Genomic DNA, 13656 nt, shown 5'->3' with positions numbered 1-13656 from the left:
CCAAACCACACATCTTCCTGCTTCTCAAGAAACCAGTACTGTAACTTGACAACCTCAGCCACTACTACCCCATTACCCATGTTTCCTTCCTAGGTAAGATTGTTGAAAAAGCAGTAGCAACGCAACTCCTCCAACACATCAAAGCCAACAACCTGCTTCAGTCATATCAGTCTGGCTTCAGACCCAGATGCAGCACAGAAACGGCTACCATCAAGGTGATCGATAAAGCCCCTAAAATACTCTATGATGGCCCGTCTTGCCTCCTGGTTCTCCTTGATCTCTAAGCAGCATTCGACACAGCAGACCAGACATCAACAATATAGACTGCTGTATGTCGATCAGCAAGCTCGTCCTCTGCTGGTTACAATCCTATCTTGCTATTTGCCACCAATTTGTGCAAATGGATTCCTCCAGATAAACTCTGCCCATCACCTGTGGAGTCCCGCAAGAATCCACCCTTCCCCTGTGATCACCAATCTTTACATGGAACCACTCAGAATGCTCCATGCTCTGCACAACATCTACCGATATGCAGATGACGCACAGCTCTACCTCAAGATATACGGTTACCAGTTATCTGGTCGAAAAAAAAGGTCGACACAATTTGGTCGAAAGACAAATGGTCCAATATTTTTTTTTTGTATTTTCACTTTTTTTTGGGGGGAGGAGGGGGGGTCCCCCCCACCCCCTTTTTTTTTCTAAACAAAAACCTGAAATATATATATATATATATATATATATATATATATATATATATATATATATATATATAAATAAAAAAATTCGACCATTTGTCTTTCGACCAAATTGTGTCGACCATTTGTCTGTCGACCAATGTTCTGTCGACCAAATGACCGGACAGCAAGATATACTCCATGTAACGCTCACCTGATTCTCGCAGAGGCGCCGGTCTTGACTGGGCGACTACCGTATCTTCAAAGGTGATGTGTAGCACCCGGTTGGCTCTTTGGGCTGGACCTCTGTGCACTGTATGCCTGACGTGTAGAGTAAGATGTCTGCAGATAGAAAATATGGGGTTAATGAACTGGGGTTATTGGGGTGTCCCTATCTCTTTCCTCTTCTCCTCTCCTGTAGACCCCCAAAGGTTAACGCTCTCACCTTAGGTAAGTGAATGCCGAGCTCTCCATCTGCCTCGGGGCAGGGTGCTGTAACCAGTTTCTTCACTGGATAGGTAGCGCAGGCCTCTTGACTTCAGGGGACTGCTGTCCGTCGTTTACTGCACGAACGGTAAGTTTCGAGTCATTCAAATGTCTTTAAAGTCTTTAGTAATGATGTCTCTTGTTTTGCAGGGTTCCGGCGATGGCGGATGACGGGCTGAAGTGAGTTGAAGATGGAGCTCGTGTGATGAATAGAAGCGCCTGGAAGCACGTAAGTAAGCGCTTGTTGCCTGCTTCACTATGCGCTCTAACTGTCTTTTTATTTTGCAGGTACGAGTTCGGAGCGGCTGCAGGGTGCCGGAATACCCACTGGATTAGATGTGGAAAGGAGTAATGGCACGCAAGTATTAAAGTTCCCCAATGTCTTTAAACGCACCTTGTTTTGTCTTTCAGATGCGGGATGCAGCGCCGAAGGCCTCCGGAGCGTGCGAAGAGTTGGTAAACTTTTGTCTTTCAGATGCCGGAATGCAGTGTGAAGACCTCCGGAGCGCACGAAGAGTAGGTAAGCCTTTGCCTTTCAGATACCGGAATGCTAACCTGTTCTTTCTTGTCTTTATAGGTGTTGCTGAAGACTGGATTCAGGATGGTAAGCCTTTGCCTTTCAGATGCCGGAATGCTAACCTGTTCTTTCTTGTCTTTATAGGTGTTGCTGAAGACTGGATTCAGGATGGTAAGCCTTTTTCCTTAGGCCCAGGACCGGATGCAGAAGACACGATGAGCGTTCTGCTGCAGAGGTTGCAGAATAACGCAAAGCAAGATTCATCCACCGGGTGTGGTTTAAATAGCCTCCTGTAGTGCTTAGATGTCTCCTTCCACAGCCACGCCTAAGTAAGAAAAGAGTTCCTGGTAAGAAAAGAGTTCCTGCCTTCCAGAAGAGTTCCAGTGTTCTGAATCTAGGGAGTGGCTCCAGCCCCACCCAACAGGAAAAGTAGTTCCAAACAGAAGAGGATCAGAGGCTCAACTGGCAGGCAAGTAAGCAGCATGGTCTGCTGAAGGTAAGTCCACCCAAGCATTATGAGCCCGGCGCTTCCAGCGCTGGGACTGGGCATATTTATGAGCCTGGTGCCACTGGCGCCAGGACTGGGTCCAAAAGGTCCCAATTGGGACTGGTTGGCACTCGGAACCTGGGTTATGGATCTGCTTCCAAGGGAGTTGGGAAAACCCTGACCTTTTGGAAGCAGAGATCATGACACTCCATTGAAGATATCCACAGGCTCAAGACATGCCTCACAATGATCCAGTCGTGAATGTCCAGTGCTTATCTGAAAATTCAACCCTTCCAAGAAAGAATTCCTACTGCGGACCGGAAACACCACGACATACAGCCTGGCTCTCTGGTATGAACCTAGAGGGCTTCACAACCAGTTGACTACCTGTACCATGACCCTTGGGGTCAACACCAGACGATTCTCCTTCAAACAGCACAGAGCAAGGAAGACACAAACAGCTTGGTACCAACTATCTCTCCTGTGGAACATCAAGCCCTTCATCCAAGAAAACAACTTCAGAGATACTATCCAAGCCTTGGGCTTCTCCCACCTGGCCTGGTACAAGACCTCAAGACCCTTCTCTATAAGGAATGGCTCCTCCCTATCACCTGGGTCCACATATCCTCCGCTCCCCACCCGGACAGCGACTTGGTGATCTGCTCCAAATGGTTTCCTCACCTGGTTGCTTGTAGATCCCTTGCTGCCTAACTGCCCACACGCCCCCTCACTGGTTAGCTGCCCTCTCCCTTGTTTGTCTGCTTCCCTCACCAGGTTTTTCCCTCCTATGATTTTAAAGCACAATGTTGCTTCGCGAAGCTAGGTCTGCGCTCAATAAATACAACAATAATAATACTTCCTGCATAGATTGCAAATTTATTTCGTCTTATACTGTCTTTATAACAGTATACAATTATCAGAAGATATACTGAAACAGATTTCAAACACATCAGAAATCAAAGCAACATAAAAGCACTGGGACAAGAACACAAGATACACTAATCGGACAAATAGGTCATCAGGGACATTTATAATCTCAAATTATAGTTTAATAATCTTACCCAACATCTGTTTATTGGACATTTGTATTTATTTAGTGGGCATTTGTATGGTGCCTATTGTCATGATCTCTGCTTCCAAAAGGTCAGGGTTTTCCCAACTCCCTTGGAAGCAGATCCATAACCCAGGTTCCGAGTGCCAACCAGTCCCAATTGGGACCTTTTGGACCCAGTCCTGGCGCCAGTGGCACCAGGCTCATAAATATGCCCAGTCCCAGCGCTGGAAGCGCCGGGCTCATAATGCTTGGGTGGACTTACCTGCAGCAGACCATGCTGCTTACTTGCCTGCCAGTTGAGCCTCTGATCCTCTTCTGTTTGGAACTACTTTTCCTGTTAGGTGGGGCAGGAGCCACTCCCTAGATTCAGAACACTGGAACTCTTCTGGAAAGCAGGAACTCTTTTCTTACCTAGGCGTGGCTGTGGAAGGAGACACCAAAGCACTACAGGAGGCTATTTAAACCACACCCGATGGATGAATCTTGCTTTGCGTTATTCTGCATCCTCTGCAGCAGAACGCTCATCGTGTCTTCTGCATCTGATCCTGGGCCTAAGGAAAAAGGCTTACCATCCTGAATCCAGTCTTCAGCAACACCTATAAAGACAAGAAAGAACAGGTTAGAATTACGGTCTTCACTCGTACCTGCAAAATAAAAAGACAGTTAGAGCGCATCGTGAAGCAGGCAACAAGCGCTTACTTACGTGCTTCCAGGCGCTTCTATTCATCACACGGGCTCCATCTTCAACTCACTTCAGCCCGTCATCCGCCATCGCCGGAACCCTGCAAAACAAGAAACATCATTACTAAAGACTTTAAAGACATTAGAATTACTCGAAACTTACCGTTCGTGCAGTAAACGACGGACAGCAGTCCTCTGAAGTCAAGAGGCCTGCTCCCCTTATCCAGTGAAGAAACTGGTTACAGCACCCTGCCCCGAGGCAGATGGAGAGCACGGCGTTCACTTACCTAAGGTGAGAGCGTTAACCTTTGGGGTTCTACAGGAGAAGAGAAAGGGAAGAAGAGAGAGACATTCAATAACCCAGTTCCTTAATCCCATATTTTCTATCTGCAGACATCTTACCCTTCAAGTCAGACATACAGTGCACAGAGGTCCAGCCCAAAGAGCCAGCCGTGTGTTACACATCACCTTTGCAGATACGGTATACGCCCAGTCAAGACCGGCGCCTCTACGGGAATCAGGTGAGCGTTACACCAATTCACAAGTGTTTCAAGGCACCACAAGATACAAGGTGTGATAGGGGGGTGAAAACAACAATAAATAGCCCTACAAGGCTTTGTGACATTCAGACCATGCAAGTGCAGTGACAATAAGTGCAGTGGGAGGGGGCAGGTCAGAGCGGAAGGGAAAGGGGAGGAGAGAAGTGCAGGAAGACTGGGGCCCCAGGGGCGGACAAGTGCTGAGGGGAGCCCAGGAGGACAAATGCCAGGGGAAGCAGGGTTAAGCGTCAATTAGTACAAGGACAGGGTGGACCACATTCAGGCTAGTCAGGGAAGGGTGCCCGAGGGCAGGTGCTAGGGTAGACTGGATGACGAGGGCTTGGCCTATGTAAGACACATAAGGGACTAGGTACCAGTCGCAGTGGCGGGGGGACATTAGCAAGGGAGGGGGAGAGGGAAGGAAGAGGAGGAGAAAAGTAACGTCTTGAGAAGGTTCCGGAACTTAAGGAGATCTGGCTCAAGTCTTAGAGGGGCAGGATGGCCGTTGCAGAGGGAATCTGCTGCCAAAGAAAGATCTACCCCCCACTCTGCGGAGAAACGATGCAGAGTGTCTTGAATTTGATCCTTTCAGCCACTGGGAGCCAGTGAAGAGATGTTAGGGCTGGATCTATGAAGTCCCTGGGCTTGAGGCCAAGGATATGTCTTGCAGCCCTATTCTGGATAGTTGAAGAGGGCGCAGGGAGGGAAGAGGCAAGCTGACTAAGAGGCTGTTGCAGTAGTCTAGCCTAGAGAGAACCAGAGCTATGAAGACATTGAGCTTCTGGGGAAAGGTGAGGAAAGGGAGAATACCTCTGAGGAGGTGGAGCTGAAAGTTTGCCTTCTTGGCAAGGTCTGTGATGTGATAAGAGAAGGAGAGAGAGGAGTCACAGATGACCCCAACGAGAAGGATGTTGGTCTTACTGGCATTAAGTAACAGATCATTAGCAGAGCACCGTGCCTGAAAGGCAGTCTGGCAGTCAGGTATAAAAGGAAGAAGAGGAGGTAGAGGAGGTAGAGGAGGGAAGCTTAAAGGAGAGCTCTATGTCATCAGCATAACACTGGAAGTGAGGAGAGAAGGTGGAGATCAAGTGGGCCAGAGGGGCAAGGTAGATGTTGAAAAGCCACGGCGATAGGATAGAGCACTGTAGGACGCCGCAGGCAGAAAGTGAGGTGGCAGAGGGGAAAGGCCCAGTTGCACTTAAATATTAAAGACATAGCTTATTTTTTCTGATTGGGATAATACATAAGCCCTTTTTTTCCATTTGTCCTTTCTTTCTTCTCAGAGTAGGGTAAACAATATAAATGGATTACTAAATATTACTCTAAAGGATATTATGTGGCATCCTAGTACATTAAAAACACTTAATAGGTAAAGATACATACAACTTTATGGAATATTCCGCTTTCTGAAAATATTCGGAGACTAATAGGTTGTACGTTGGTTTAGAGAACCTGAGTTGCTGGGTATGAGATCATAAAAGCTCATCATTTAAAGACACTTGCCCTTATTCTAAATTGAATATTTTAAACACATTACCTTATTTATTTTGCAGAAAAAAATAATGTTCTTTATTTAACTTTCTTATAACTTTATATGTATAACCCCTGAAAAAAGCTCTTCCTCTGGAAGGTAGAAATTGCTTTGCATTAATTGCCAATGAAGTTCAATGATTGCAGAGTACATTTCTGAATGCACACCCTTCTGTTTCCAGAATTGTTCTTTTAAGGGGTAAAATAATAACCATAACCAGGTTGACTAACTTTCTGTAAGTAATAGCACATTGCAGCTCACAAAACATTGTGCAAGTTTAAAAATGAAGATATAATTATACACAAAATTGAATCTCCATGTAAGCAGCCATTACATTTTTATATGCAGATAAGTTTTGTGAGAAAAAGAGGGGCACGTCAGTCTGCCAGGTAGTGTCCACCAGAGGAGGCAATCCAGGTTGTCCTGAAAATGGAGCAGAGGCATAGCAGCGTCAAGCCTTTCTACTTCCAGGCCAGGGAGAGTACCCAGCTTTAGGCAATTGGGCCAAAAGGATTTGCCAGGGAGGCAGTACTGCAGGCAAAGCCAAAGTCCCACAGAAGAACAAACCAGACCAGCCAACCTGGAGGATTGCAGAAAACAAAGGAAGAGCCCTGAACAGGATTCCACCAGCACGAAAGGAGCAGGATGGGATGCAAGAACAAAGGAACCAGCCATAATCTAACCAGTATGGCCACACCAAGATCTCAGCAGCAGCCACTCTTCAGCAAGAGTCATCCAGGAATACAGGAAAAAATCTGAGGAACGAACAGGGTCTCCAACTGACAATATATTCCCCCATGAGACTGGCCTAACCCAGCCCACCAATTACACTCCAGGGAGGCACAACAAAGGTTTTGGTAACAATGAGGCTGCCCTGAAAACTACCAAACACACAGACTTCGACACTGGATGTAGATTGGGAAGTATGGAGGAGGTCGGACTAGTTTACACCACTTTAAAGCACAACGAGGGTGGCTTTGTGGGCCCATGTACGTAAAACAGCCATGTTGGATATGCGTCATGGCCCACACAGACAAAGGGGTTTCCCAAAACAAAAGAGCTAGGAGCACGGTTTAAAAAATGTGCTACAATATAGGATGATTGGGCTACTGTGGTAAAAGTGGCTACAACCTGTGTCTACGCGACAACACACTTTCAGAGTGACAGCATAGCACTGGGACCAAAATGGAGTGCTAAAAAAGCAACTTCGCTCTGGTAGCCATTTGAGCTTTTGAGGGCAGCATGTCAGAAATGGATCACAGAGGCAGGTGAATTTCAGCATAACTCCTAGCTACAGAAAAGGTTCTTACAAAACATGGAAAGCAGCAACACATTAAAGGAACCCAAAATGTAAGAGCATTTAAAAAATGAAATTCTGGTTTAACACTCAAACTACTAGAGGAACATGGAAGTGGGAATGGTGAAACACAACAATTGGATGTTACATTTGGAACTTGAATAACTTATGCAGTGTTTGGTTTGCTAATAAATACACCATTATATCCCAGTGAAGTACTTACATGCTGGTTCTGTATTAAGGCATCAAAAGGTGGTTCACATGGAATGTGGAAAAGCACTCTAATTCTACTTTCACTGATAACATCAGATGAATCCTCCACCTTGGGGTGAAAAAAACATTGGATCTGAATAGCTGAAATAGTAAAAGTTAGCAATTTGTATGCTCTATTATAGATATGGCATACAGTTCAATTAAAAAATTAGGTTAATAAAAGGAACTTACTTCTCCCATGCAACCATAGTAAGGCGTTCCTAGCATGAAGACTGTATTTCCAGGTGAGAACAGGTCTTTCAAGGTTTTGAAATGGTCAGAGCCAGGGTTGAATGTGTTGAGATCCTGTATTAAAATAAGAAATATTTTACACAAAATTAACAGCAAACATCCTTTAAATTAATGGTTGTGTAATTTGCATTCATCTTAAGAGATCTGTGTGCAACATGTAGTCACATTTTGAAATCTAGGCAGGGCAGGCACAGCCCTCATCCTTCCAAGGTCCATAAGTGAGCACCCTTAAATAGGTAATAGTAATAACTTTAAGAATGCTGAACTATGTAAATCAGCACAATCTACTATATAATTGATTAGGTGTTGTCTGCGGCTTCGCTTGTGTAGAGTTTGGGATTTGGCACAATTGTTTTCAAGACACATGAGTTTTTCGATCAAACTGTACAAAATAAAATGTACAGGTTGATGTCTTAACGTAATAAGCAATGTTTATTGCAGACGTTAGTTGGGGCATATTGGCTACAAAGCAAAGATGGTTGTTCCATTGATGTACGTCCAGAAATGTTTTTGTGTTGTAATTATAAACAGACATCGAGAGACAACAAAATAGAAATGACAAATTTGGCATCTGCAACCGACCGAAAAAAAAAGGATTTGATTACTTCTTTGTAAACTACATTAGTGGTTCTCCCTTCCGGTGCTGTGATTACCAGAAAGTTAGGTGAGCTCACTCTGGAAAAGGCAGCGTAAAACTGCCCATCCGAGAAGCAGTCTTCCCCTAGGTCAATCCCTGCTACCTTTAAAGTCTGCCCCTGAGATTTGTTGATGGTCATGGTGAAACAAATCTTTATAGGGAACTTAAGTCTTTTGAATTCAAACAGATATTGTGAAGGTATAAGAGGTATTCGTGGACACAGACCCCCATGGCCAGAAACGGTTAGCACTGTAGCCTCAATCACATTTCTGCAGAGAGCTTTCACTCGCAATATGGTGCCATTACAGAGTTTAGGTGGGTTGAGGTTCTGCAATATTATCACAGGTGCTCCCACTTTGAGAAGAAGTTTGTGTTCGGGAAGACCAGGAGGATTTAAAGTGTTCAAGAACTCAACAGGGTTGTGGACTGCTTCATCACTTTGAACCACTGAGTTAACATATTTGTACTCCATTTGGACTACTCTGAAAGAATTGATAAGTATCTTATTGATTACGGCAGCCATGCTGTTCTTTGGCGTTAAAATGGCACTCTCACATAACCATTCTGTCGATATCTCCAATAGATTTTTTAAGTCGGGGTTAATTTAGGATGTAAGGTCTGCTAGGGAATTGACGACTGCACTTTGGTAGGAAGGAATGTACTTTATAAAGAAGATTTAAAATGTAAATGTTTACTTTAACATCTTTGGTTTCTGGGATATGGGTATCCTTCACAAAAAAAAAAAAAAAAAAACAACCTTTTCCACCTCCCTTAACTGGATTTTCAGAAAATGGTAAAACACGTGTTTCTGTATTTTTGAAGAAGAATCTAAATGGCAATTTTCACATCTGGAACATGGTAGGTTTTTTGAGATATAGGTATCCTCACGAAAAAAATTCACACCCCTTTTCACCGTCTTAGTGGGTTCCTACGTCATGAAAACAATGTACCTTCCAAATTTCACATTCCTAGGTTAAACGGTTTGAGCTGGGCGTTAATGAGTCAGTCATTCAGGACTACTTTGTTGATATAAATATTTATCATGCTATGCATAGGCCGACATCTAGTGGAAGCTGCAGAGTATTACAGTTGTTGTTGTTTTCAAAACTTGAAAAGGGACGCCGACAAGGTGTGCAAGTAATACTATCCCTAGTGTGACGTCCACTGTACCCATAGTTCTTCACGCATCGAGGTCCCTCAGTTTGTTTTGTTTGTGACATGAGGTAGCATGAAGTGTAGCGGGAGTACATGTGTATCCAAGCAGATATATATCAGACAAGCTCATAATCATCCATGCACCTTCTCTCCAAGGGGAGGAAGGGTGGGCGCATGTGAATCTAAACAGATACAAGCATCAGAAATACGATTATGGTGAGTAATGCATCCTTCTGAGGCTTGTGGAATCTGCTTAGATCAGAAAGCTGTGCATAGATTAGCGAGCAGTGTTAGGATAAGGGGTGGGTTCATGGGCAAACAGATATTTTAGAACCGCTTGGTTCCACCTGTGTATCTGTCTTGGAATGTGTGTCAATGCAATAGTGCTGAGTGAAAGTGTGTACTGAGCTCTATGTAGCTGCTTTGCAAATGCTGTCTAAGGGGACATTTGGAATAAATGCCAGAGTAGCTCCTGTGATCCTTGTGGAGTGAGCTCTTGGCGTGAAAGGCAGTGTTTTGTCTGACGGAGAATAGCACAGTTGTATGCATCTGACTATCCATCTGGAGATGGCATTCTTGGAAATGCGGTCACCTTCTCTGCCTAGGGTACAGAGACAAACAGTTGGTCTGTTTTTGTTAGCGGTCTGGTCTTGTTTACATAGGAAAAGACCGCCCTCCTCACATCTAGTGTGTGGAGTTTAACCTCAGCTGAGCTTTTTGGGTTCTGGAAGAAAGCCGGAAGCTCAATGGACTGGTTCACATGAAATTTTAATAAGAATTTAGGAGAGAACCTAGGATGAGTACTGACAATGCTTGCAATTCACTAACTCTTCTTATGGAAGTAATAGCCACTAAGAAGGCAGTCTTGTGAGTCAGGTGTTTAAGACTTAACTTGTGCATCGGCTCGAAATGGGGTCCCATGAGCTTAGCGAGTACTACATTGAGATCCCATCCTGGCGGTGGGTTTGAAAATGGAGGGTGGAGTCTCTTTATTCCTTCCATGAATGCCTTGATGACCGGTACCTTCCACCACAATACTTTATTGTGGGAGGTGGTTATGCCGACAGGGCTGCCAGGTGGACCTTTATAGAGTTGAATACTAACCCTGAGTATAGCAAGTGGAGCATATAATTTAGAATGTGGGATGAGGTACATTCCAATTGGGGTTAATTTGTTTAGACTGGCACCAAATTACAAATCTCCTTGACTTAAATAACAGTGTCTAGTGTTTGGCTTTCGTTCCTCCTTGAGGATTTCCATACACCTTTGTGGTAGGTTAAGATGCCTGAACTCTAACTTCAGGAGCCATGCTGCCAAGTTCAAGTGAAGTTGCGTTGCACTGCTAATCGCCCGTGCGGAGTAAGTTGGTCTGGCACTGGTGCTTGATGGGGTCACACATCGTCAGTTTGCGCAGATGTGAATATCATGGCTGTCTTTCCCACATAGGAGCAACTAGGATGAGCATCACTTGTTCCTTGTGAATCTTGTTCACCACTTCGTTCATAAGAGGAGTCGGGGGAGGGGGGAGCGTAAGCAAATCTCCCTGACCAGTTCATCTATAGGGCGTTCCCCTTGGAGCCTGGTTGGGGGAAACTGGACGCAAAGTCTCGGCATTGTTTGTTTTCGCTTGTAGCGAACAAGTCTAGTGTGGGAAAACCCCATTGAGAGAAGAGGTCTACGACCCTTGTGTCTAGTTGCCACTCGTGTTCCTCTGGTAGGGGATCTCTGCTCAGTGAGTCGGCTAGAGAGTTGAGATCCGCTGGAACGTGTTGCGAGAAGAGGAATATTTTCCGTTTGAGTGCCCATTTCCAAATTTGTAGTGCTAGTTTGGACTGATTTGGAAAGTGTGTGCCCCTGTGTTTGTTGATGTAAACCATTGCTGTAGTGCGGTCGGTGAGGACTTGCACGGACTGGTTTGCTAGGTGTATCTCGAATGCCTGAAGGGCCTTGAACACCGCCAGTAGCTCAAGCAGATTGATGTGGTTCTGCGCCGTTGCATGAGTCGACAGACCCTGTGTTGTGTGATGAACGTTATGAGCCCCCACCCGGCGAGAGATGCATCTGTCATAACTGCACTTCTGGATCGTGGAAGGGTTTCCCCCCTTCAACAGATTTTCTCCTGTCCACCAGTGAAGGCTTTGTACCAGTGTTGGCTAAACGACCACTAGATCGTCCCACTGACCGCTTGCCCGAGACCACTGTTTCGCCAACCACTCCCGCATTGGTTGCATGGGTGCGTGTGGGACCACGTAAATGCAAGATGCCATCATGCCTAGCAAACGCACAGCTTTGCGTATGCTCATCTGGTGGCCTGCCTGATAATGAGGTATTTGCAGTAACATATTTTGGACTCTTTCCTCTGAAGGGAAGACTAACCCCTCTTGAGTTTATTACAGCTCCCAGGAACTGTTTGGTTGTGCTTGGCACTAGGCTTGATTTTGTCTCGTTTATTGAGAAGCCCAATTGAAAGAGAAAGTTGACAGTTCTTTGAATGTTTCGTCTGAAAATATGTGGAGTGTCCCCTCTAACCAGCCAGTCGTCCAGGTAAGGGTACACTGGGATTGCTTCCCGCGTATGTACGCTGCCACCACCGCCAGTACCTTTGTGAATACCCTTGGAGCGGATGCTATTCCGAAAAGTAGCACTTTGAATTGGTAGTGCTGGTTTGCCATCTTGAACCGCAAGAATCTTCTGTACGCTGGGAACATTGAAATATGAAAATAAGCATCTTTGATATATAATGTTCCCATGTAGTCTCCCTGCTTTAGCAGGGTGGTTACATGTAGCGTAGTCATGCTGAATTTTTGTGGCTTGACATAGGTGTTTGCAGGGCGTAGGTCTAATACTGGGCGCATTGTTAGATCTTTCTTTGGCACAAGGAAGTAGGTTGAATATTTACACCCTTGTTTATCTGGTCCGCCGGGACGACTTCTATGGCGTTCTTTTGGAGCAGCGTTGCAAATTCCTCAAGAAGGATGCGTCCCTCTTCAAATGAGTCTTTTGACGCGGGGATGGTTCTGGGGTTGCTGGATTAGTTCCACACAATAACCGCCCGCCACAGTGGATAGCACCCATTTGTCTGAGTTGATTCCCTCCCTACTGGCGAGGCATGGGAGGGCACCTGAAGCGGGTATTCACTGTTTTGGAGGTGTGCCTCCACCTCTATAAGTGGAGGTCCTCCCTGGCTGCAAGAACTGCACTGTCATATTTGGTAACCCTGTGAGGCCTGGACTTGATTGTTACCCCCAGGACAATCCTTGGTTCTGATTATAGTTTGAACCTCTATGAATTTTGTCAGCGAAAGCAGCGAAAATTACTATTATTACTCCTTTGCCCTGTGGGTTTATTGGTAAGATGGCCAAAGGAATTTAAGGTGTTGTATTCCTTCTTTGCAGACTTGAGGGTGTCTTCCAACAGCCTTTCCGAAGAGGACGTTGGGCTCAAAAGGCATATTGAGAAGTGTAGCTTGAGTTTCTTGCTTGAAGCCGGATTGGCGTAGCCAAGCATGTCTCTTAATAATGGTTCCCTCCGCAACAATTCTGCCTGCATTGTCTGCGGCGTCAAGATCACTCTTAAGAATGCAGCTACAAACTGCTCTGCCTTCCGCCGCTATCAGGGCCAATTGAGTCTTAAGGGGTTCAGGAGCTGTAGACAATAATGCAGACACCTCATCCCATTTATGGCAGTTGTAACTCGCCAGAAGAGTGGTGGTGTTAGCTATTCTAGCCTGATAGCCAGCCGAGGCTACTTTCTGCCCCATATTATTACTTTCCTTTTCTGGTGATGGCGTTGAAGAGGCTAATGGTGTCCCTGCTCACTTCCTTGTTCTAACTACAATAGAGTCAGGTTTGAGCTGTCCCCTGATATAAAGGGCATCTGTGGGAGCAGGGCAAAACAAGCTTCTCTATGCGCAGATTAACTGCCCGCGTCTGGTTAGGTGTTTCCAGGGATGGCTGGATCCTCCGCTGGATAGACTGCAGGATGGGAATGGACTGTGTGGCCACTTTCTTAGGCCCCTAAAATATCTTCAACAAAAGTCCTTGTGTCTTGTTGAGTCTCTGGTGTTTTTATCTGAAAATGCTCAGCTGCTTTGT

General features: G+C 45.4%; 1 protein-coding gene across 2 annotated transcripts in view; it reads right to left on the bottom strand.

The window, feature by feature from the left end:
• The window catches only part of XRN1 (5'-3' exoribonuclease 1), a 2611979-nt gene that overhangs the window by 1229632 nt on the left and 1368691 nt on the right, over nt 1-13656 (bottom strand). For both annotated transcript variants that reach the window (XM_069618274.1, XM_069618273.1), the window contains exons 22-23: nt 7711-7824; nt 7490-7588 (exon numbers count right to left, since the gene is read on the bottom strand). In XM_069618274.1, coding sequence (XP_069474375.1) covers nt 7490-7588; nt 7711-7824 — 213 coding nt within the window. The remainder of the gene's footprint in view (nt 1-7489; nt 7589-7710; nt 7825-13656) is intronic.

The sequence above is a fragment of the Ambystoma mexicanum genome, chromosome 10 (assembly GCF_040938575.1).
Source record: "Ambystoma mexicanum isolate Mex_15411 chromosome 10, UKY_AmexF1_1, whole genome shotgun sequence".
Lineage (NCBI taxonomy): Eukaryota > Metazoa > Chordata > Amphibia > Caudata > Ambystomatidae > Ambystoma > Ambystoma mexicanum.
The sequence above is the reverse complement of the archived record's forward strand: the minus strand, read 5'-3'. Positions and strand labels throughout refer to the sequence as shown.